Source organism: Biomphalaria glabrata, chromosome 2 (assembly GCF_947242115.1).
Source record: "Biomphalaria glabrata chromosome 2, xgBioGlab47.1, whole genome shotgun sequence".
NCBI classification, from domain to species: domain Eukaryota; kingdom Metazoa; phylum Mollusca; class Gastropoda; family Planorbidae; genus Biomphalaria; species Biomphalaria glabrata.
In genome coordinates, this window is record NC_074712.1 from 52,239,313 (window position 1) to 52,262,241 (window position 22,929).

At 35.5% G+C, this 22,929-nt stretch overlaps 1 protein-coding gene across 4 annotated transcripts in view; it reads left to right on the plus strand.

Moving 5' to 3' along the window:
- Positions 1-22,929, plus strand: part of LOC106054111 (unconventional myosin-XV-like) — a 117,654-nt gene that overhangs the window by 17,663 nt on the left and 77,062 nt on the right. For 2 of the 4 annotated variants that reach the window (XM_056021343.1, XM_056021345.1), the window contains exons 2-4: positions 4,931-5,065; positions 6,373-6,460; positions 19,529-19,592. In XM_056021343.1, the coding sequence (XP_055877318.1) occupies positions 6,399-6,460; positions 19,529-19,592 (126 nt within the window). In that variant the 5' untranslated portion in view covers positions 4,931-5,065; positions 6,373-6,398. Of the gene's footprint in view, positions 1-4,621; positions 4,739-4,930; positions 5,066-6,370; positions 6,461-19,528; positions 19,593-22,929 lie in introns of those variants that run through there. The other 2 variants (XM_013209858.2, XM_056021344.1) reach the window with 2 other exon arrangements.

Consider the following 22,929-nt stretch of genomic DNA (forward strand, 5'->3'; position numbering starts at 1 on the left):
CCAAACCCTGTTCAGCGGAGCCCTAGTGTTCCGTGAGGCCTGAAGAGGTGTTCCATGAATACCTGTAGTGGAAGCTAGTAGGCCACCACGTGAATTAATCACTCAAAAAAAAAAAAGCAATAGCCTATAATTAGAATTTGCGAAGTGTTTCGTTAAGGAGAAGATTTGGGAATCACTGATTTAGGAAATAGTCGCATGTAGCCCTAACTCTAATAGTCATCTTCTTAGAATATATTCGACCATGAATAGAACATGTTCAACATAGTAAACCATATCACGTGATCACATAAACGCATGACTTGTTTTCTTCCAACTTCTCTTTTTTTTTTTCTTCTATCCACCTCCCCTACTCTCTACTCATTAGTCTTGGAGTATCCGTAATCAGACGGGGGGAATAGTCAAACGAAGCCAACCATCGATCTCAGCGTAACGTCATACAGTACATGTGTCGGTCACACTTCGATCGGCTTGTCAGACTTTATCACTGTACTTAGGTCATTGCGTGACATCCTTCTGTCTCAGAGCAGCGTAACAACACATAATAATAGGTGACCACTTTAGTCGTATTTTGTAGTTGGACATTTTTATACATGGAAGCAAATCTATAAATATTGCAAGCTTTTTAAAAGTATCTTTTATATATGAGACGGTTTTAATAAACCATCTATATATAAATATATTGTACTTATCAGCACTGTCACATCAAATTTCAAAACTCTTTGCTTATATCACAAAGTAATTCTTATTATTTACTTGTCCTTGATATTGTTTATTTATATTAAAATCTCTACCTTTTTACAAAGCTTTCATCAAATCACTCTGTTTGTCCTTTTTTTCCCAACTGGTGATAGGATCATAGCGCATTGAGAAAGCTAAAAGCATGATATTGCGTTAAAAAAAACAATTGGGGAAAAAAATATTTCTAATCGCACAGATTTATTATTGTTAGTCTAGATCTAATACAAATTTAATCACATGACTGAGCCAAACTAATTGATACAATTAATCTCCGTATAAGATTTTAAAAAAAAGTCTACTTTATGTTTTTTTTTATTCTTTAGGTTCCAATTTATTCCCAAAACATTTCGCCCTATAGCTTTCTCTTCTTTTTCTCTCTTGCTGAATTGGATTGCTTGACAAAAGTAAAAGGAATCTTAGAACTCAAAGATCAGATTAGTGGGATTAATTTTAGTGTGAAAATACTCAACATCGAAATGATGAAACCCGAGTGTTACATAGCCATAAAATAGATGTAAAACACGGGAAACTTATTCTGTGCCTTCTGTGATGTAATTTTACTAAGGAAATGAAGCTTGATATTTTACTGTTCATAACATCATACCATGACCATGAGATCTTACCATGACCATGACATCATACCATGACCATGACATCATACCTTGACCATGACATTGGAAACCTCCATGAGATATTTGTTGTACTTTACGTTATATATCACATAAATATATTAAATAATTTGAACAAATCTTAGCAACCTGTAACCATTTAGTATCTTGGAAGTTATATAAAGCTTTACAACATCTGTAAACAATGTCATAGCGTCTTTTTACTTGCAAATAGAAAGAATATTTTTATATAGATCAGTATCATGCTGAAAACTAAAACAAGTAAATTTTTTTTTCAAGTTGATGGGGGTCAAGGTGTTAGGGGTCAAGGTGTTAGGGGTCAAGGTGTGAGATCAAAGTGTTTGGGCTAAGGTGTTGGGTCAAGGTGTTTTTTTTTATCACTGAACATTTCTGTTGGATTTAGTACAGTATGTACACATGGCGAGTACAGAATTATTGCAGCATAAATAAAACACAATTTCAAACTTATAATTATTTTAATGTACCACATATTTCGTTTTAGCATATCTCACCTTTTGGCACACGGAAGTTTTCGACAAAAAGCATGCCAGAACAATGCTAGATAAACCTACGTTAAACTCAAAAAGAGGAATCGATAATTCTGAAGGAAACAACCTATTTCATATGAAGATTTTGTGTACATTTACAGATCTATATTTAAATGCAAAGTAAAAAAAAATACTTGTTTATGTAAATAATGTCTGACAGCAACACAATCTGGCTTCAGCCAAGCATAGCGTATCCAGGAGTGAAATGATGGTGGACCTGTGTTAGTTGCCCGGAAGGTATCTCATTGTAATACCTGGGCCACCCTATTGCCTGTTACCTACATATTTGTATTGTGACTATATTTACAAGACATAAGTCATTTTGCTTAAAAAAAACAACTTCTTACACTCACCTACTAGAGCTCTGATAATTGCTATGAAAGAAAGTGTTTACTAATAGACTAACACCTTTCCTAACTAATGTGTCTGTCTCTATTTCATGTATCCTCTTCAAGACAATAGCCTACATTGATATTTCTCTCTTAAAAACTAATACTATGTAGTGGTTGCATTACTTTGAATACAATCTTCAGCATTATCTTGCCATGATGACCTAATTATTTTGTTTACTTATTAAATGGATTATTAAATCATTGTGTACTCACTTGAACGAAAGTTTGAAATACAAGTATAAATAAAAAAAGATGAGGCTATTAAAATTTTCAGTTGTTCCAAGAACAAGTCGTAGTTTTATGTTGAATGTCTGTGTTGGCTACACTTTGTGTCGTTCTCTACTACTGTGTTATTGTGTTGGCTACACTTTGTGTCGTTCTCTACTACTGTGTTATTGTGTTGGCTACACTTTGTGTCGTTCTCTACTACTGTGTTATTGTGTTGGCTACACTTTGTGTCGTTCTCTACTACTGTGTTATTGTGTTGGCTACACTTTGTGTCGTTCTCTACTACTGTGTTATTGTGTTGGCTACACTTTGTGTCGTTCTCTACTACTGTGTTATTGTGTTGGCTACACTTTGTGTCGTTCTCTACTACTGTCTTATTGTGTTGGCTACACTTTGTGTCGTTCTCTACTGCTGTGTTATTGTGTTGGCTACACTTTGTGTCGTTCTCTACTACTGTGTTATTGTGTTGTTCTACTGCTGTGCACTGTTCTAGTTCTACATTCATTCTGGATTTCACTCTGCAACCTTCAATAACACTTAGGTCTATACCAATGTCTTTTAAAGTTGTACGATCAATAACGGACTAGCTTTCTATTTCAACACACTGTCACTTGTCTTTTAGTCTGCGTGGTCGTTTGGAGCGAGAAGGGTGACACATGTTCTTCTTAAGGGTGTCATTCTTCTCTGGTCTTCTGACATCTCAATGGCTTGAACATTTCTCTGATGTTAGTGTCCAAAATGTGCAGGCAAAAAACGGTTCTATAAGTTGAAGCGTTACATTTTGGTCATGGCAGTTGTCATAAGCCATGCATGGGCTGCTGTAGTTTGGTCATGACAGTTGTCATAAGCCATGCATGGGCTGCTGTAGTTTGGTCATGACAGTTGTCATAAGCCATGTATGGGCTGCTGTAGTTTGGTCATGACAGTTGTCATAAGCCATGCATGGGCTGCTGTAGTTTGGTCATGACAGTTGTCATAAGCCATGCATGGGCCGCTGTAGTTTGGTCATGACAGTTGTCATAAGCCATGTATGGGCTGCTATAGTTTGGTCATGACAGTTGTCATAAGCCATGCATGGGCTGCTGTAGTTTGGTCATGACAGTTGTCATAAGCCATGCATGGGCTGCTGTAGTTTGGTCATGACAGTTGTCATAAGCCATGCATGGGCTGCTGTAGTTTGGTCATGACAGTTGTCATAAGCCATGCATGGGCCGCTGTAGTTTGGTCATGACAGTTGTCATAAGCCATGCATGGGCTGCTGTAGTTTGGTCATGACAGTTGTCATAAGCCATGCATGGGCTGCTGTAGTTTGGACAATGCAAGCAAGTAATTAACATGAGACAATAATTGTCTGGTATGTACAACTTTTGACACGCACTTCATCTAGCTGCTCCGCCTACTGCCTGTTAGGTAACAATTTCAAGGGGCTTTAAAATGGGCCTTAGTCTTTTAATGGCCTGTAGATCGATACATCATGTGACCACATTTAAAAAGCCAGTTATTGATTTTGTTTGTTTGGATCTGTAAGGCTTTAATTTTTTTCGTAAGCATAAAAAATATGATGTCTGGTCTGAAACAATGCTCCGTATAGGAATACAAAAATATGATGTCTGGTCTGAAACAATGCTCCGTATAGGAATACAAAAATATGATGTCTGGTCTGAAACAATGCTCCGTATAGGAATACAAAAATATTATGTCTGGTCTGAAACAATGCTCCGTATAGGAATACAAAAATATGATGTCTGGTCTGAAACAATGCTCCGTATAGGAATACAAAAATTATATTTCAAAAAGGCGAATCAGGAATGATGCACGTTTATGTATGCTTTTTAACATTTAAAAGAAACTACACTTAGATCTATACACCGAGAATGCCCTTAATCTAATGTCGAGATCTGTCTCTAGCCTATTATTGAAGGCACAGGTCATGCCTGCAGGCTTGAGTTGTCTGTGAACTGTATAGGCAAACTGAAGACCACCATAGAGATATAAATGTCTTTGCAGCCCTGGGTCGTCGAACCTTAGCCCCAGTTTTGCATATTTTATTCAGCGACTATCTTGAAATTTGTATTTATATGTGATTTACAAGCGGGATTATCTGTAGAGGTGCATTTCTCTTTGGATTAAATCTTTTAAAGTTAGCAAATGTGTGCAGTATGTTTGGTCCCTTGATGTTAAAAGCGACATCGCTGTTCATGATGTAGGACTCTTTATTTTGGTTATGTTACAGCATGACATTAGTTGATAAGAATTCGTTCAAAATATTTCAGGAATTTGAAAAAAGTTTTTTTTTGTGTTCGAGAGTATTTGTTCTGTGAACTGTGTATGTGTTGTAGTCACGTGATAAATAACAGCATGATTCATATTGTCTACTTTGTCTTTACTTTCACAGCTGCTGGGAATTAATCCTAACCTATGTTTCAACTAAATCCTTATATGGATAATAACATCGCAAACATGTGGATTACCGTTGGAGGATAACAAATTATCCAGTGTGTTCATTTGACAGGAGCTGGTACACAAGAGGGTGAGTATTTCCTTCTTCTAAGATTGATCAATAAACTACCGTGCTTTTCACTCAATGATTTAAATGGTTTGAAATATTGAAGTAAAGGTCGTCTTTCAGTCCTTGTGGTCTATAGGGCAGATGATGTAAAGGTCATCTGTTTTTGTAGCCTACGGTTATCGAGGGTGTCATGTGGCCAGCACAACGACCAACCGCATTTACTTTTTCCCTAAGTAATGTCAGGTACCCATTAGAGCTGGATGGACTCAGAGGCGCCCAAAGATCTCGAACTTAAAAATCCCAGGATTCGAGCCCGGGACCACCGATTCTGAAGCCAAGCGCTTTACCGCTCAGCCACCGCGCCTCCTTTTAAATATTGAGCTATTGAATAAATTGTTTATGATGAATGGACACTGTGGTTCTAAAGCACTGTTAGTCATATTGGAGTCACCTGTACATGGAAAGATGACAGTTGCAAACAGTATTTTAGTAGTTCTTCCTTCTGTTCATTTAATGTATAAGTTATTTTTTTTTAAAGTTTGTTTAAGTCGAGAATACTTGTAATGTAGTTATTTGTCTACATACTGAAAGTTATACAAGCTTATATTAAAGATTTTCATGATGAAGTTAATCAGATTGATCTATTCTTTAATTGGAATTTTAAGATCTGGTGTAAATTCAAAATACATCTTTTCAAGAAACAAAACTCAGTAGGAACAAAAAGAAGAGAAAGCAGTATGGGAACACCAGGAGGCAATAGAGATCTTAGGGGACCTAAAGAGAAACGTAAAACAACAACAGCATGACAAGAGAATGATTTGGGACGGTTTTGGACATAGACTGATCTATATATTATATCTAGACTGGAAATCGGAAACAAATTCTTATCCGCGACCGATCGATTCACAGACCTATGAGACCATGAGATATATTACACTTATATTCTGAACGCCGGATACACCATTGCAGGTTTGGTGGTTACAAAATGGAGTATTGCATGTTCCGGTTTCCAATTTCCGTTTAGAATATCGAAACTGTAGCGTAACTTGTGTTTACAAGAAGAAATTTTATTTTGACATGCAACTGATCAACCTTAATAAATTTATTGTTTCATTAATGTGCTCCTGAACACATCGGATGCTGAGTCGCTTTAAAATACTTTTTTTTTAACTCCACAGAGGGGAATTAGAAGTTGGAAAGAGCCCGTGATAGAAGTGTAATATTATGTCACGGTCTTGTATTATTATAAATATATAGGAATGATATTTGAATATGACAAATTTATTAGTAGCTATTTTATTAACCTATGTACTTTTTCTTTTAAACAGGAGTATTACACAGGGATTAAAACAAAATGGCCCCGCACAGAGACTCCTCTGACGAGACGAATGGGGTGGAGGATATGATAAGTCTTAGGTAAGTCGATGGTCTTCTAAATACTAGAATTAACAGAGAGAGCATAGAAGAGAATCCTCCCACATAAAGCCGAAGCTTGTTCTGCAAACCATTTATAAACCATACTTTGTAAACACACCAGTGCCTTGACAACCTTTTTGACAAAGTCGCTGCTATAGTGTTCTCGGTTATTTCACTAATAGTCATTTGAAGCTGAAATTATGGGCGCCTTTGACAAACAATATTTAAGTAACAATTCCTGTAATGTACATCCGTGGATATTTATAATGAATACCTCGACTTTAGCTATAAGCTGAATGCATAAATAATAATAACTGTCGTTATAGAACTGTCTTTTTTTTTTACCCCAATGTTATCACCATACACATTCTCTCATTTCATTATGAGACGTCCGAATACATTTACTATATTTACGTAAAATGTGCAAGTCAATTATAGTCACCCTTCCAAATCTACTTGTAAATGGTATAAACTAATTATATTTTATTTGAGTACTTAATATTGCTGTCTCCCATTACCTGCTTGTTCTAATCTGCAGTTGTCATTCGTTAGTTGCCCCCAGCCCCCACCTTGCAGTGTTAGTCTACTTGTCGATCTTCAGTAAATTTTTTCTTGTTTTTCAGGCTTGGCCATTTTGTTTTGTTTTGTTTTTCATGATCCCATTCCTGACCTCTTGACATGCTAACCTCCCCTTCCCTTCCCAAGATCCGATTGCCTTCTTGTTTTTCTCCCTTAACTATTTCAGCCCTCTTTTTAGCATGTCGCGCAATTGTCTGCTGGAATTATTTATTATCCCCTTTTTTAAGAACCTCATTCTGTTCAATATGACGGTTGAACACAAAAGGTTTTTGTGTAGTCCTATATAGAATCTAGATCTAAATTTAGATTTGCGCATTTAAAAGTTTTATTTTCAAAAAGCTTTATCTAGATTCTAGAAAGATCTTTATTATGGTGAACTTTAACTTCAGTTTTGCTCTATATAACCACATACATGCTATTTCTATTTTAATATTCAATGGATCACAAAGACACATTAAAACAACGAATAAATCAAACAACTCAATATATTGGAATAAAGAGTTATGGGACTTTTATTTTTAACTAATAGCCTTCACATTTTGAAACTGGCATCATTCGCGTGTTTCTGCCCCCCCCCCCTTTTTTTCTGTCGCCACTCCCCTACTATGTCACCTGGTTACCACATTCGCACCACATCATTTAAACAGCACAACAAAATGTATAAAAAAAAGGCAAGAAATGTTGTACATTACATCATGAATGGATTCCTATAAAACACTTCACAACTCTTGGCGGCCTGGTCGTGCGGCCTGGACTGTCTTTCGGTCGTCACGGCGGAAGTGGGACCGCTGCCCCCTCCCCCACCCCACGTCGTCCTGATGGAGGCTTGTCTAATGGTGATAATAGACTTCAACTCTGAAGGAACATCCGAAACGTGTAAAACATTTTATAACAAATGGACATGCACATCCTTCTATTCTTCTAATCCTTAAAATAACATGTTAAATCAAATGGACATGCACATCCTTCTATTCTTAATCTAATCCTTAAAATGACATGTTAAATCAAATGGACATGCACATCCTTCTCTTCTTCAAACTCCGTAAATGACATGCTCAAAAAATCTGTCTGTGCTGTTACACTATTTTTTAAAAGATTAAAGTAAAAAAAAAAATTGCCCTGCATTCATCGGGCAAATAAAATAAGACATGTACAGTTCTTCCCTCTAGGCCCAGGCCCTACACAGCCTGCAAAGAAATAAAACCTGTTTCCCGAAAAAAAATTTTTTTTTTGTGGCTTAATTTTTTAGGTGGGTCTATGATAGATGCGTTTTTTAATGAGCACTGCTTAAATGCTTATTGTGTAGAAAGGCTCGATGATAATATTAGCTTGTATTATTTTTTGATATTAGTCTTCTTTTTTTATTATAAAATGGGCTCTCAGAAACATTAGCAGAATGATATATATGAAGTAGGCCAATAATAGAATATGCATCGTCTGCTTGGGACCCCACAACTCAAGAAAACATTAAGAAACAGGAAAAGACACAAAATAAAGCAGTTTTTACATTTGATTAGAGTAACGACTCTAGTAAAATCACTAAATTTAGAAACCCTTTTGAATAGAAGACTAAAATGTAAAGTATAAATAAAACAATTAACAAATACTCAGAAAAAACACAAAGATAAAGGCACATTTCTTTTTCCTTATGCTAGGACAAATTTGTACAAATGCTCCTTCTTCCCTAATGCTATTAGTGCATGGAATGGGTAGCCTGATTCAGCCAGGAAAACTATCTAACAACTAACATTGATCAACATACATGACTAGATTAACCTAGGGACACGTAATCATTTTCTTTATTGAAGTAACGTCTGTATTTTATAAGATAAGTGCAGAGGGCAAATATTGACATTGAGCTTCTTGTCTGTGTGTGTGTGTGTGTGTGCTCGAATGTACATAAACATATATGTGTGCACGTAGACCAGATAAACTCCAAATATCCTCATACTCATCGCCTCCTATCTTTGGTGAATATCATTCGACCTAATCCAAGAATCCGAAGTATGAATCTACCCTTCACGTTCCTGTCAGGGTCATTCAGCTGTGTCAAAGAGTCTCGTAAAATGATTTTGTCTCACATTTCCTATCAGTCAACACAGCGATGCGTGCCCCTGAATAACTTCAGATAGAATACTAACTTGACTATACAGTAGAACGACGATTATCCAGATAAATTCGAAACGGGGTCTGTTCGGATAACCGAATGCGTATAGGTTTAGGTTCTGTTCTCTGCATTTGTGTTACAATTGTCTCAAAACCAATATTATGTCAGATGTACCTCTTCTAGCTCTAAAGCCACATTCGCTCTCAGATAGCTACTCATCCACTATAGAGTTGGTTACTTGGTCAAACATAAACATGTCTCTATGTAGATCTAAATGTAAATAAAAAGATTTTATTCTCTTTTAGAAAACAAAATTTTTATATCCACCATAAATCTGACAACTAAGACAGCAGAAGGCTGCCAGTGTGACATGATAAAATTATCGCCCTTGAGAAAATGGTTCTAAGGTTTCACTTTAGAATAAAAAACCATTAGACTGCTCTCCCCCCCCCCCCCCCACCTTTTTTTTTATTCCAATCACACTTAGGTTAACGATTTCGATACCAGTTGCAATAATTGATTAATGGGTGACTCGTGTAACTGGTTAATATCGATTGCCAATAGGATATCATTGTACTTCTAGAATGTCCAAAAATAGATTTGTATTTGTCTTCAGTTAAGAAGATCTGATGCTATTGTAGAAGTATTTTTTAAATACTTATATTAAGTCACTCTGTCTGTCTGGTAAAAAGTTTGTACATGGAATTTCTCTCACATTCCATATCGGATCAAGTTGAAATTTTGCACAATTATTTTTTAACTACGTGACAAATCAAACACCAACTGAAAAAAAATTACAAATTAGATTAATTAACTATTGGTAATTAATTTTTTATTTGGTATCAAACAAGGCAAAGAATTTGTACTTGACAGGTGTGGTGCTATAAGTTGAATTAGTCCCCTTGAGGAGGCTTGAGCCATGAGTTCGAATTGAAGTCGTAGAACTTTTTGTTTATACATTTAAAAAGTGATCACGGCAACATTCATGCAGATACCCCCCTTTCTCCCCCACACCCTTTTCCCAACTGGACCAGCGTATTGAGAAAGCTAAAATCATGAAATTGCCCTTAACAAAAAATTTAAAAAAATAGTAAAAATATTTCTAATCTCATAGATGTATTATTGTTAGGCAAGATCTATTACTAATTTAATTACATGACTGATCCAAGCTATTTAATAACATTACATTCAATTTTTTATTTTTTAAAAAGCTTTTTTTTTTTCTTGTTCCCATTCTATTCGTTGCTGTTCAGCGTATACATGTGTTCTATGGACTTCCACTATCACCCATTGTTAGCACAAATGGAACATTTAAATCTCACACATTGCTGTCAGCTTTTTGTCATTTCTATTCATATACTTACAAGCTTATATTAAATTATACAAATTTAATCTTATACTACATAATTATATTGTCAAAACCATAGCGCTTTCCTATAACAGCATGGGCGGTTTTTTGCATGGCTAGGAAAAGTCTCCCTGGACAGGGAGTAATGCAGTTAACCACTACAATGCTTAGTGTGGACGCTACAACACGTAGTCAGAAACATGACCAACTGTTCTGATGTTAACTGATTGACCACTGGGTGTCTTCAGGTTCTGAGGGAGAAAAAAGTAAGAAGTAAAAAATTATTACAAAGGGACATAAATCGCCACCCTTCGAATAGTGTGGCAGAAAAGAGGTATATCAAGTATGAATATTGTAGACAAACAATACAACAAACTAAAGAAAAGGGCTGGGCAGCAAGCAGAACGCATTGACTACAATCTAATTTTGATCTGGAAGGTAATAGAAAATAATAAATAAAAGCTAGTAAATAGCCAATGATTATCTTGAGTGAAATAGGCCATCTCCTTAATTGCGTGCTCGAAGACAAGCCTTAAGATTGTTGATGAAGGTAATAATTGGCTTGCTAAGTCACTTCATGTTGTTTTTTCAATTGTATTTTTTGTAAGATAACTGTTCACTTCCCACATCGTAGGCAATGACACTCATTGAGGAAATCTGTGACGATTTCACTAATTTAATTACTAATTAAAATTCACAAGCTACACTTGGAGTCCAATCCAATACCCTTGATTGGCTGGCTGGATGGTGACCATGCCTGAACAAGGTTTTTGATAACACAGAGATGGATGCTCGGTGTCCCGTTGGTTCATATTTTACAAAATGGTGCCCCCCCCCAACCACAGGGAAGAGAAGAGAACACAGTGTCAGGTATTCTTTTCGACTGACCGAAGACTTGAGAAATTCCTGCTCAACAGGTCTGGGAAGCCACACAAGTTCTTGACCTGTATGGTGACTTAGATCAATGTTCCTTACACACAACATCAGGGTTTCTGTCCAGGGCTTTTGCAAGGGAGGATGTGAGACTGTCAGGCCCTCACTCAAATGAATCAATGATCTTGATGATGTTGGTGATTATGTAGACTATGCTTGGCCATAAGTAATCAAAACTCTCTGCTTCTTTTCACAAGTAAATTAGAATTTTAATGTCATCTGAACAGAACTGAACAAGTAAGAACTGACATTTAAAGTGCAACAAACTCTAACTACGTCTTATATATATATATATATATATATATATATATATATATATATATATATATATATATATATATATATATATATATATATATACGAGAGGGAGAAAGAGAGTTGATCCACACGTGACAATGGGAAATTGATTGGAGTTTCGTTGTGAGCGTAGATATATGTGTGTGTGTAAATATGTGCGTAAGAGAGTGTGTTACATTGTAAACTAAATTTTAAAAAAAAGATTAACTAGGGGGCGTTGCTGTTTATTAAAAATGAACAACACTGGGGAGGAGTGACGGGGTAAAGTTGATTACCAGTGAACTAGAACTAAGTCTGACCAACTTTTTTTAAAGAAAGGTAAACGGGTATTTGGGGAGGGGGGGAGGGCTGGACCAGATACAAACTTTTTTTTTTACATATAAAATGAAAAATACAACATTGGAGTAGATAATAAATGTAATAAATAAATCAAACAAGCATGCATATATGTATTTCCTTTTCCCCCTCCCTTCTAATATATCTGGACACTCCTATTAACAAATGCAGCTAGGCCATAACATTTAGATTCACCTTTTTTTTGGTTTCGAAATAAATACGTTCTCTGTAATGTCAATTTGTGCGTAGGCCATAGTGTTGTCTTGTCTAGGTACGGACGTTGAAGAGAATACCTGGTGTGAGACAAATGCTAGAGGTTTGGATCAAATTACTCGTATGAATATGTAGAAGTTGTCTGGATACAATAGTAAGCAAAGGGACCAAGGCAGATACCATCGTAAGAAAAATGGAGACCATACCTTGTTGTAAAATGGCGAAGACTGTAGGAGGCTTGTCAAACTGGAGGGCTGCTTAAGGCACATTTGTGATGCACGCGATAGAATTACAATGGAGAAGCGGGATATTGTGAAGGGTTATGATGGGTATTTTACCTTTTATTCAAGTACGAGGCTACCAAGAATAGGCCTACATATGTTTTAAGCCTTTTAATAATTTGCGCCAGCAACCTACAATTCAGCAATAGTACATGTGAATATCGCCAAATGTAGTCCAATTTTCTACCTTTTTTTCTCACTGCTCAAGACATATGTATTAAGACACCATATAGTTACAGACTACACTAGTTCGTGCCTATATTCACAGCAATACATACAAATCATTCCATTACGTTTACAACAAAAAAAAAGCTAGTTATATTTAGTGTTTCTCCGCCATAGATGAAAATCTCTAATTAAAGACACCTCCCTTGAGAATGTTTCTTTGAGCGAGGCCACTCGTTACAGAACGCCTGAACGTCGTACAAACCTGTGACGTGACAAAGAGCTCATGGTCTCCACTGCCCACAGGTTGCGACGTTGCAGGCTAGTGTTCAGACCTTCTATAACAAATGGTCTCGCTTTGAGGCTGGAAAAGCGTCAATTATCGCATTCAAATCACATTCGTTTTTTTTTTTTTTGTTTTTTTTTTTTTTTTGTTTTTTTTTTAAATTTCAAGTAACGAAATATTGGTCTTGAGATTGAACCGTGTTAAACGCTGGTTTTAGGACGCCCCAGAGTCCACCCAGTTGTAATTCGTACTTGACATGGAACGTGTAGGCCACATGGCACCCTCGTAACCCGTTCGCCAGAGAAACAAATAAGCTTGACATAACAAGCCCCTTTTACCACTACCCCCCACTGAGGAACGTTACTTTTTTACTTATCTGAGTCAATTTCTAACGTCACTTTTTTTTTTTTTTACTTATCTGAGTCAATTTCTAACGTCACTTTTTTTTTTACTTATCTGAGTCAATTTCTAAGTACATACTCTTCTTCTCTAGTAGCAATATAGACGCACAACAATTGTGTTTTCATTCCGACATCACTGTAGTTGTCTTTAAACACTACGATGTCATGTGAGTTACTGGTCTGTCGTCTAGACATTGCTCTACCTTTCTTACTTTTTACCTCCTTCTATTTTTTACAAAGGTTATATCAGCTCACTCTGTCTGTCCTGTCTGTCTGTCTGTCTGCCTGTACCTAGTGGTTAAGCCTATTAGGCTCATTGTCTTGTAGAAGTTCTAATCATGTCATGCCATTGGCTAATTCAACTACATGTTAGAAACAAGTAGGTCAACTTTAGAACATACCTCCAACATACTTTTAAATCTCTATATTGAACCATACATGACATTATCAAAAGCAGTCTTAGCACTGTGTTTGACCTAGGTGACCTATATTTCATCTAAATACAGGCTCAGATCAATTTGAGGCCTAGTGCCCAAATGACACATTGTCACAAATCTAACTTCTTATCAAATCTACCCGTCCCCTCATTTCTTTCTTTTATTTTTTTACCTAGATTTATAAATCTCGACTTATCAGTTAATTGTCCGCTTGTATATTTTATGAAGGCTTTTAACAATCACTGTCAAACGCGTCAGATACTCGTAGGGTTTTACGACGAGCTAACTTACAGCTCTGTGCGAACTAGGAATTTATGACATAACATGTACATAACAAGGTTGGGGAACGCGGTTGCTGAGTGGTTAACAGCTTGAATTTCGGGATTCTCAGAGCGCCCCTGAGTCCACCCAACTCTAATGGGTACCTAACTTTAGTTGGGGAAAGTAAAGGCGGTTGGTCGTTGTGCTGCCTACCTGCTCGTTAACCGTTGCTCCCCCCCCTCCCCCCCCCCAAAAAAAAAAAAAAAAAAGATGACCTTAACATCATCTGCCCTTTAGGTCGCAAGGTGTGAAAGGGATAACTTTACTGTGTGTGTGACAGTGTGGAAACACAAACTCATAGTCGGCCCCCCAAGGTGGGTAAAAAGGCGGAGTTCAATATTTTCAGTATGAAATATCAGAAGCTATGAACTACAAACTATCCACAACCCCAACCCTATCTCCGCCCATACAAAACGAAGAGACGTGAACGTGTGGAAGTGTTGCCCGCTATTACTGTCGTGTGAGGCCGACTGACTGAGATATAGGAATGCTATTATTATTACATTGTTCATATATTCCTATGTATTCAATAAACTGAATGTTGAGAAGAACACTGTTAGTGTAGTTTTTTAGCGACCCAGGAAAGAGGAATAGCCTCTATTAGTTGTGTTTGGTCTGTCTGTCTGTATGGTAAAACATTTGTTCACGTTTTTTCTCCCACTTCCCATTCTCGGATCAAGTTGAAACCTGACACAGTTATTCATTGGCGTAAAACAATCAAATTAAACAATTAATTAATTAATTTCTGGTAATTAATTATATTGTTTGATACCAAAAAGGGAAATTAATCCTTCAGTATTTACAGATATCGTTAAATATGAAGGGTATTATCCCCTTAGATACTTGTATATTTTATTTCTCACACCCCCCGGTATATGATCAAGTTGAAATCTAAACAATTATTTATTGTACCTAACGAAACAAAAATCAATTGGTAATTAATTATTTGTTTGATATCGAATAATGGAAATAGCTTCTCCATTATATAGAAATATATTTGTAAGTGTGAAGTTCTTCCCCTTGGATAAACTTATTTTTGTAAAGAAAAGATTTTTTTATGCTTTGGTTGTTTCCCATAAAAAAATTATTGATATAAATCTAAATAAATATAAATTTTATAGCTTTTATATAGCGCTACCTTCATGCTTATAGCATGCTCAGAGTGCTTTGGTCCAATCTCATTTGTGGACCAGTGGGGGGGGGGGAGGGGGTATCTAGTAGTTGGTTTTCCGTGCTGCCTTTAGGCGCTCAGTAAACGCAACTCTGCCTCGAGCCCCCTTCTAGGTAGCCAAGACAAGCCATGTTCAAGCGCACTTAGCCTCTCGACCACGCTTCCCAGAATAAGAATAAGAGAAAAGAGAAAAAACAACAACAAATGTCTCCTTTCCCCGTTCTCTCTCTTTCTCGCAGTCTTTCTTTTCTCTCTCTCTCCCTCTCTCTCATTTACCTCTATATTTCTCTCAAAATCATTTAGTCCCTACATATTAAATTTAGTTGGTAAATAAGAAAGTCTATACATAAATTGGATACTAAAATTAAGACTAGATTTTATTTAATTAAACTTGCATTCGCATCACATTGTTGAAACATAAGACACAAAACTTCGATGCAGCAGGTGTAGGCCTACTATCACTATTTGTTATAATCAGCAATTCTTTTTCTGAGAAATAGATAGATATAGATTTAGCATATAACAATTAAATGATTTACTAGTTCAATTACAAAAGTTAATATACACAAATTCTGTCAGTTACTCTCTTACAACTGCCAGCCTACACTCTTCCATATCTTTCTTAGATACGCTATTGAGCTAGTGGCGTAGCACAGTATCAGGGCAAGCAGGGTACCTGTGGGCCCAGGTTCAAGAATATAATGGCGGTCCTCCCCCTTCCCGTAAGTTGATTGAGACAGAGCCCAGCCATAACCCTGTTGTATGTATTAGTATATTTATTTTAAAATAGGTATTCCAATGCAAGTTCTACCTTTTGTAATTAATAGTTCTAATATCATTGCACTCAACTGAATTACTTCTTACAAGTAGTAAGTAATTAGATTCATTTCTGTTCCGACTTTTTTTGAAGAAATAGAGTCATTGTACTCAATTCTTAGGTCTATACTTCTATACAAAAAATATATATTTTCCATATTACTGTAATTTATATTTTGAAACATATGTAGAGCCTGTCCAGTTTAATTGTGAGTCAAGCCAACCCTCTTAGTGTCATAGAATTGAAGTCACCTTTATTAACTACAACCTTGAAACTGACCTCTCTGCTAAACAAAATGTCCAGGGCAAGGTTCACGCAAAGACTATGTTTAGATAAACCTGAGGATAACACGTACTTGTCTAGGATTCTAAACGAATTCAAATTTGTATAGAACACGCCATGGTGGCTACGCCGCTGCAGTGAGCTGAATTTTCCCTTTTCTACAATCCTTTTCACCTTGACTTGTGGATTCTGTCCGCTGTGTTGATTTACTTAATAACAAGGCCATGCCGCCTCATTTTTTTTTATATTTATAGCGTACCCTTTAACCTCATTCCTAGCTGTCTTATCCATCACGTCTGTGTTCATCCACTTCACAACAGACTTCAATGAAATGTGGAAAAAATACGTGTTGTCCTTATCATGGTCTCGGATGAGGGATTCTCAGAAAAAAAAAAGGCAAGACATCTTCGTCTATCAGGACTGAACAAATATTTCTACGTCTACCTGTGCTAAACCCGGAGATAAAGCTACAATTATGTGAAGGGGATGGCGTTACATCAAAGAGACCAGAATACAAAGGGCTCATTCTGAAATAACTTCGTTTCAACGCAGTGTGTTTTTTTTTTTTTTTTGCTTCACGGAATATTCGCTTGTTCATTTATTTTAAACAAATATACACACCGATGATGGATGAATTTCGAGGGTTCTCAAAAAGTAAAATGTATGTTTTATAAGAAAAGAGTCTCTTATTAGAAGGCTAGATCTAAAATTTGTCAGTTAGATGTCAAGACATGGAGCTTCTAGATGACCAAGACATGGCTCTACCAGTTAGATGTGAAGAAATGAATTTTCCAGATGTCTAGACATGGAAGTGCCCGTTAGATGTCTACACATGGAGTTGCCAGTAAGATATCTAGACATGGAGCTTTCAGATGTTGAAACAAAGAGCTGCCAGTTTGATTTTGGGACAAGGAATAACCATTGGGATACTTGCTATGGAGATACTTGGTAGATGTCAAGATAAACGAGAGTTGGTCAACGAAAAGTAAAAGAAAATAATTGTTATAAAACATAAAGAGTATGAGAGAGAAAGAGAGAGAGAGGGAGGGAGGGAGAGAGGGAGAGAGAGAGGGAGGGAGGGAGAGAGAGAGAAAGAGGGAGGGATGGAAAGAGAGAGAGAATGTGTGCGTGGGTGAGATTTAGATAAAGGTAGAGAGAATATATGAAGCGTTATATATATGCGGACCTTAGTTTGGGTATTACTGATCTATTGGTTTGAATGTATATTTATGTCAAGCTTGGAGAATATTCCCGAAGCGTGATCGAGAGGCTTGGCTACCTAGAAGGGGGCTCGAGGTTCGACACCCGACTCGGGCAGAGTTGTGTTTACTGAGCGCCTAAAGGCAGCACGGAAAACCAACTCCTAGATACCCCCTCCCCCCCCACTGGTCCACAAATGAGATTGGACCAAAAAGCGCTCTGAGCATGCTATAAGCATGAAAGTAGCGCTATATAAAAGCTATAATAATAATATTCATATCCAATATAATTCTCAACGGGTTTCTCCTATTATTTAAAAAGTTTCGCTATTGAATAGAGCTACAAGTAGGTACTTTTTGTCTATTTTTTTAGGGCCCTCCGGTTGTGGGAGAAACATTAAACATACACTAAGGTCTCCGCTATGATTTAAAGAACTTTTATGCCAAGTTTTATCATGATTGATTTTTATTCGGGACATACGTACATACATACGCCTTACTTTCTGCTTTATATATTAGATAAACATTTCCCATCTTGTCTTCCAATTGTTTTTGCACGTCACAATGCCACATAGAATACTTTGTTTTGTCACATGATGTCGTCCCGCTGACGTAACTTCATCCAAGTTGACATTGAAAAGATTAAAGAACATAAAAAACAATTTAAAAAGGCTAACACTCTGTCATATTGTCTGCGAAGCATTTTTGTGTGTAATCTCTCGACTCCGCATGTTATTGTGATATAACACATATCTTTGTCTTTTTTTTCTTTACATTTAATCCCTACTTGTTATAAACCTGCTATTTATTAACAGATAATTTTTAAAGTAATTAGACTCTACAGTTCAGTTAGTTTGTTGTTACCGCCAAAGTTTAAAGAAGATTAAAATAAAAAAAAAACTTCTGAATTTTCCCCGAAAGCAGAATGGTCTCCGTTGTTTTTGTCCGATCTGTTCGTCTGTCACGTTTACATCTCAAAAACTAAAATTTTTTACAATTAAATATCTCATATACATTTTTTTATAATACATAAGCATCAATTTATAACATGATTAAAATGAGGAATAATTCGAAATTCGTCTTTCTTTTGTATATACGGGATGATTTCTTTGTGTTTGTCAAAGGATGGTAATAAAAAAACAACTTATATATATATATATATATATAATCTTAAGTGCAAAAGCTACTAATTATTCTCGCCCCCCACCGGCCCAATAGCGAGCTGAATGTTGAATATGTTGAAAACTAATTGTAACCTCCTTCGTTATAGATGAGCACATTCCTCATTTCATATGGACTCGAAGATGACTGTAAAGTCCAATCCTCGCTTTAAAAAGCCGGCCGCATACGTGGCATTGAGTAGGTTTGGTCAGTTGCAGATATGCCTGCTTCTTCTCTCAGCTTTTTGTTGGTTCAGCGCTCTTTCACCCTGGCCACTCTTCTTGCTTCAAATCTCAAGACTGCTTACATATAGCTTGTCAATAACTACGTATTAAATGTATCCACACGTCTCTCTCTCTCTCTCTCTCTCTCTCTCTCTCTCTCTCTCTCTCTCTATATATATATATATATATATATATATATATATATATATATATATATACACACATACATACATACAATTTCTTTAGTGTTCACACTGGTTTTATTCAAACCAGCGTCTAGCAGGGCCTAGTGCTATGTCAGATCTTCAAGCATTGTTTTCATTCAGTCTGCATTAGATTTAATATTAGGCAATCCATTTTTTAATTGACATTTTTTTAAATGAAATTTATATTAGACAGTTGTTATTAATGTTTACTATTTGTGGGCCACCTATGAGTTAATGTGAAAACGCAAGCTTCCTTTGTTATCTTGATGATTATTTTAAAAAATATTCTCTTTTTGTTCTGTAGTGATTTGAACGAACACTCCATCTTGAAAAACTTGAGAGTACGCTATGACAGAGAACTCATCTATGTAAGTATTCACGATTGTCTAACAATACATTTGTTGAAACCAAAATACTTACATCGACATATAGACACATACAGAGCCAAACACTACTTAAATTGGCCCTTCAAGAGTTTGTTTTTTTGTTATTATTACAACTCTTCTTAGCTTGAAAACGGCTCTAACGATTTTCCTAGACATTTGACATTTTTGTATATTCGTGAGAAAACAACTGTTAGCTAATTAGCCATAGCTTTTTGTGTTTGACTGTTATAATTTTTTCAAAATATCATCTTACAATATTTGGTCTATATGTAGTTCACAATGTCAATACTATCTCTAAATAGTTCCAGTATTCTAGCCCAGACCACTGTCTTTTAATATTTCCAAATCTGGATCAATATCACCAAACTAGAATTTTATATACTCTGAGTAGATTTGTCATGGTCGTAACCAGGATTTTCTTCGGGAGGGGGGAGGGAGTAGGGGCTGGCTTAAAATGTTCCTTGTTATGTTCATTTTTAATTATTAAAAGCTAAGTAATCTCTCTTACAAAAAGTCATCAGCTTTATATTGGAGGAAGTGTCTCTAAAACAAAAAAAAACAACTTGCTGATGTTTGCTTATTTTACGTTACCAATATTTGTGACACGATTGCTCTCTGACAAAATGAAAATATTTTTTTTTAGCATTGACTTTTTAAAATCTCTAGACAGATGTTTAGACTAGTATCTAGTATAATGCTTAGAAAAACTTTAGTTTTTATACTTAAATCAATTAAAAAGGCTTAATTAAATGAGATAAAAACATATTTAAATGACATTAATGCTATTGTTATCTTAAAACAAAAATAGTTTTAATTACAACTGATGCAATAGCTGATTTGAACAAAATTAGCTAAACATTGCTAATTGCTTTAGCTAAATACTAAAATTTCTAACGTCAAATAGTCCCGCTAGTTCTGTTTGCTGCACTCGAAGCACAGGTTATTCCAGATTGCGTTAAGAAAATGTGGTCAAACAAGCTGTTTCCTTACACTTTGAGAGCAGCTCATTATTGCACTAACAACTGAAGCCAGTGTGTTCAGTATTCCCTCGTTTTTTTTTTTTGTTTTTTTTTTAATTAAAAAAATAATTTTGAACAAATTCTCAAATTTGAATGTTTATTTCAGTTTATAAAACAGACTCTAGCAATGTATTTCCTCATGTGGGTGTGTGCTGTCTAATGGGATATTAATGTTTAAAGCGCTAATCACTCACTTCGCCCAATCCAAAAGATTGATGCAACGTACAAAGTGGAAACATTCATAACACAATACATTTGTAACTGTTAAAAGAACCTGTCAATGTATACGCCATTTATGTTAATCTATCTAAGAAGGATATGATGGGTTAAAAGATTACTTAATATATCCAAGTAAAGGGACTTCTTGGCGCACGAATGCCTGCGTCCAAGATTTTATCAAGAATCATTATAATAAGAAAAGAAATGAATATATTTCGCTTGAAGTGCATTTTTAGTTCAACATATTTTGTTCAACATATATATTAGAGATTCGAACATATTTAAATGAACATATTTTGTTAAAGATTTTTAGTTTAATATATCAAGTTCAATATATTTAACTGAACATATATAGATACAATTAATCAGTTAGACACAAGTTGGACTTTTTTAGATGAACATATTGAAATGAATGTATTTAGTTGAACATATTTAAATGATAAGTGTACTTTTTTTCGCCTTTTTAACAACTACTTATGTTTTTCAATTCATATTTTTAGCTCTCACTTTTGTCACATTACAAAATTTGAATCCACAGACCTATATATATCATACCAATCATTTTTGTTTACAATTGTGCATAACCTGTCGACTTTAAATTTTACACTACTGCTGCGTGACAACACAATCATTTATTATTATTTTTTTTTGAATTAATTTTTAAAAATGTTTAAAGAAAGAAGTTGCCTGAAATCTGGATGCCATTCTTATTTTCGATTAATTTAGATGTTAGTTATTGATCAAGATCTATATATTTATGTATTACCATTTATAATAATAATAATAATAATAATAATAATAATAATCACAATACTGGCCATTTTTTTCTTCTTTATTTTCAATGACAACTAAAATATGAATGTTTATTTAACTAAATTATTTGAACGTAAAGTAAACATTGATTTTTTCGTGCTTATATCAACTCACTCCGTCTGTCTGTCTGTCTTTTACACATGATTTCTCCCACTTCCCATTATCGGACCAAGCTGAAACTTTGAAAACCTATTCATTGTCGATGACAACACACGAATTAATTTAAAAAATAACAAATTAGTAAATCATTTAGTCGTAATCGTAATTAATTAAATTTGTTTTATATGGAAATATTACTAAATTGGTGGCGGGCGCATGACAAACAAACAAGCTAAAGTTTTTAAACTATCAATAAAATAATTTTAAAAACTTGTATTTTTATAAGTAATTCTATAGCTCAGTAGCAAAACACTGCCTTCCATTTTGGAAGCTTGAAAAAGCAGCAAGGAAACATTCTCCTAGATAACCCCTTCCCCCTTTCCTATTTGGTCCACAAAAATGTTTGGACCATAGTGCACTGAGCAAGCTATGAACGTATCAGTTGCGCTAAACAAGTTCCGTCCAAAATAAAGGTCAACAAAATTACCAACACGATGACAAAATACATAATCTGACTTGACATACCCTGACTTGACATACCCTGACTTGACATACCCTGACTTGACATGCTGGCCACATGACACCCTGCTCGTTAATCGTTGGTAAAAGAAACTGATGACCTTAACAGCATCTGCCCTAGAAAGGAAAACTTTATAATTAACTAACTAGTTACATTTTTTAAAATTGATTCTTGTTTTGTCGGGTAAAAGAAATAATTGTGAAAAATTTCAGCTTGATCCGAGATTGGGTGTTACCAAAAAGACTGAGTGGCTTGATATAAGCTTAGTAATAAAACTCCTGCTGGACAGTAACAGCATCGATTATTGCGACAAGCGAAATAAAAAGTAGACCTTGACGGTCCAGTCATAATTCTTTGATGAAATTGCTTATTACATCCTAACCTAAACAAACACATTTATCATTGGGAGGGTGCTGCTATCGTTGCATCGATCAAACTCGTATAGGGGATTCTCACTCTTTATAAGTGCGAGCCAATTACGACAACCCTAGTAGAAGGAAAAAAAAGAATCTTTTATTGGCCTGTTATTCAAAGTGCCCTTTTGCTGCGGCCTCAGCTTCCCACTCTATACTGTCCCCCAGGCATTTGCCTAAATGCCCATAGAGCCAATCCAGGCATTGTTTTTTTTTACAAAGCTTATATAAACTCA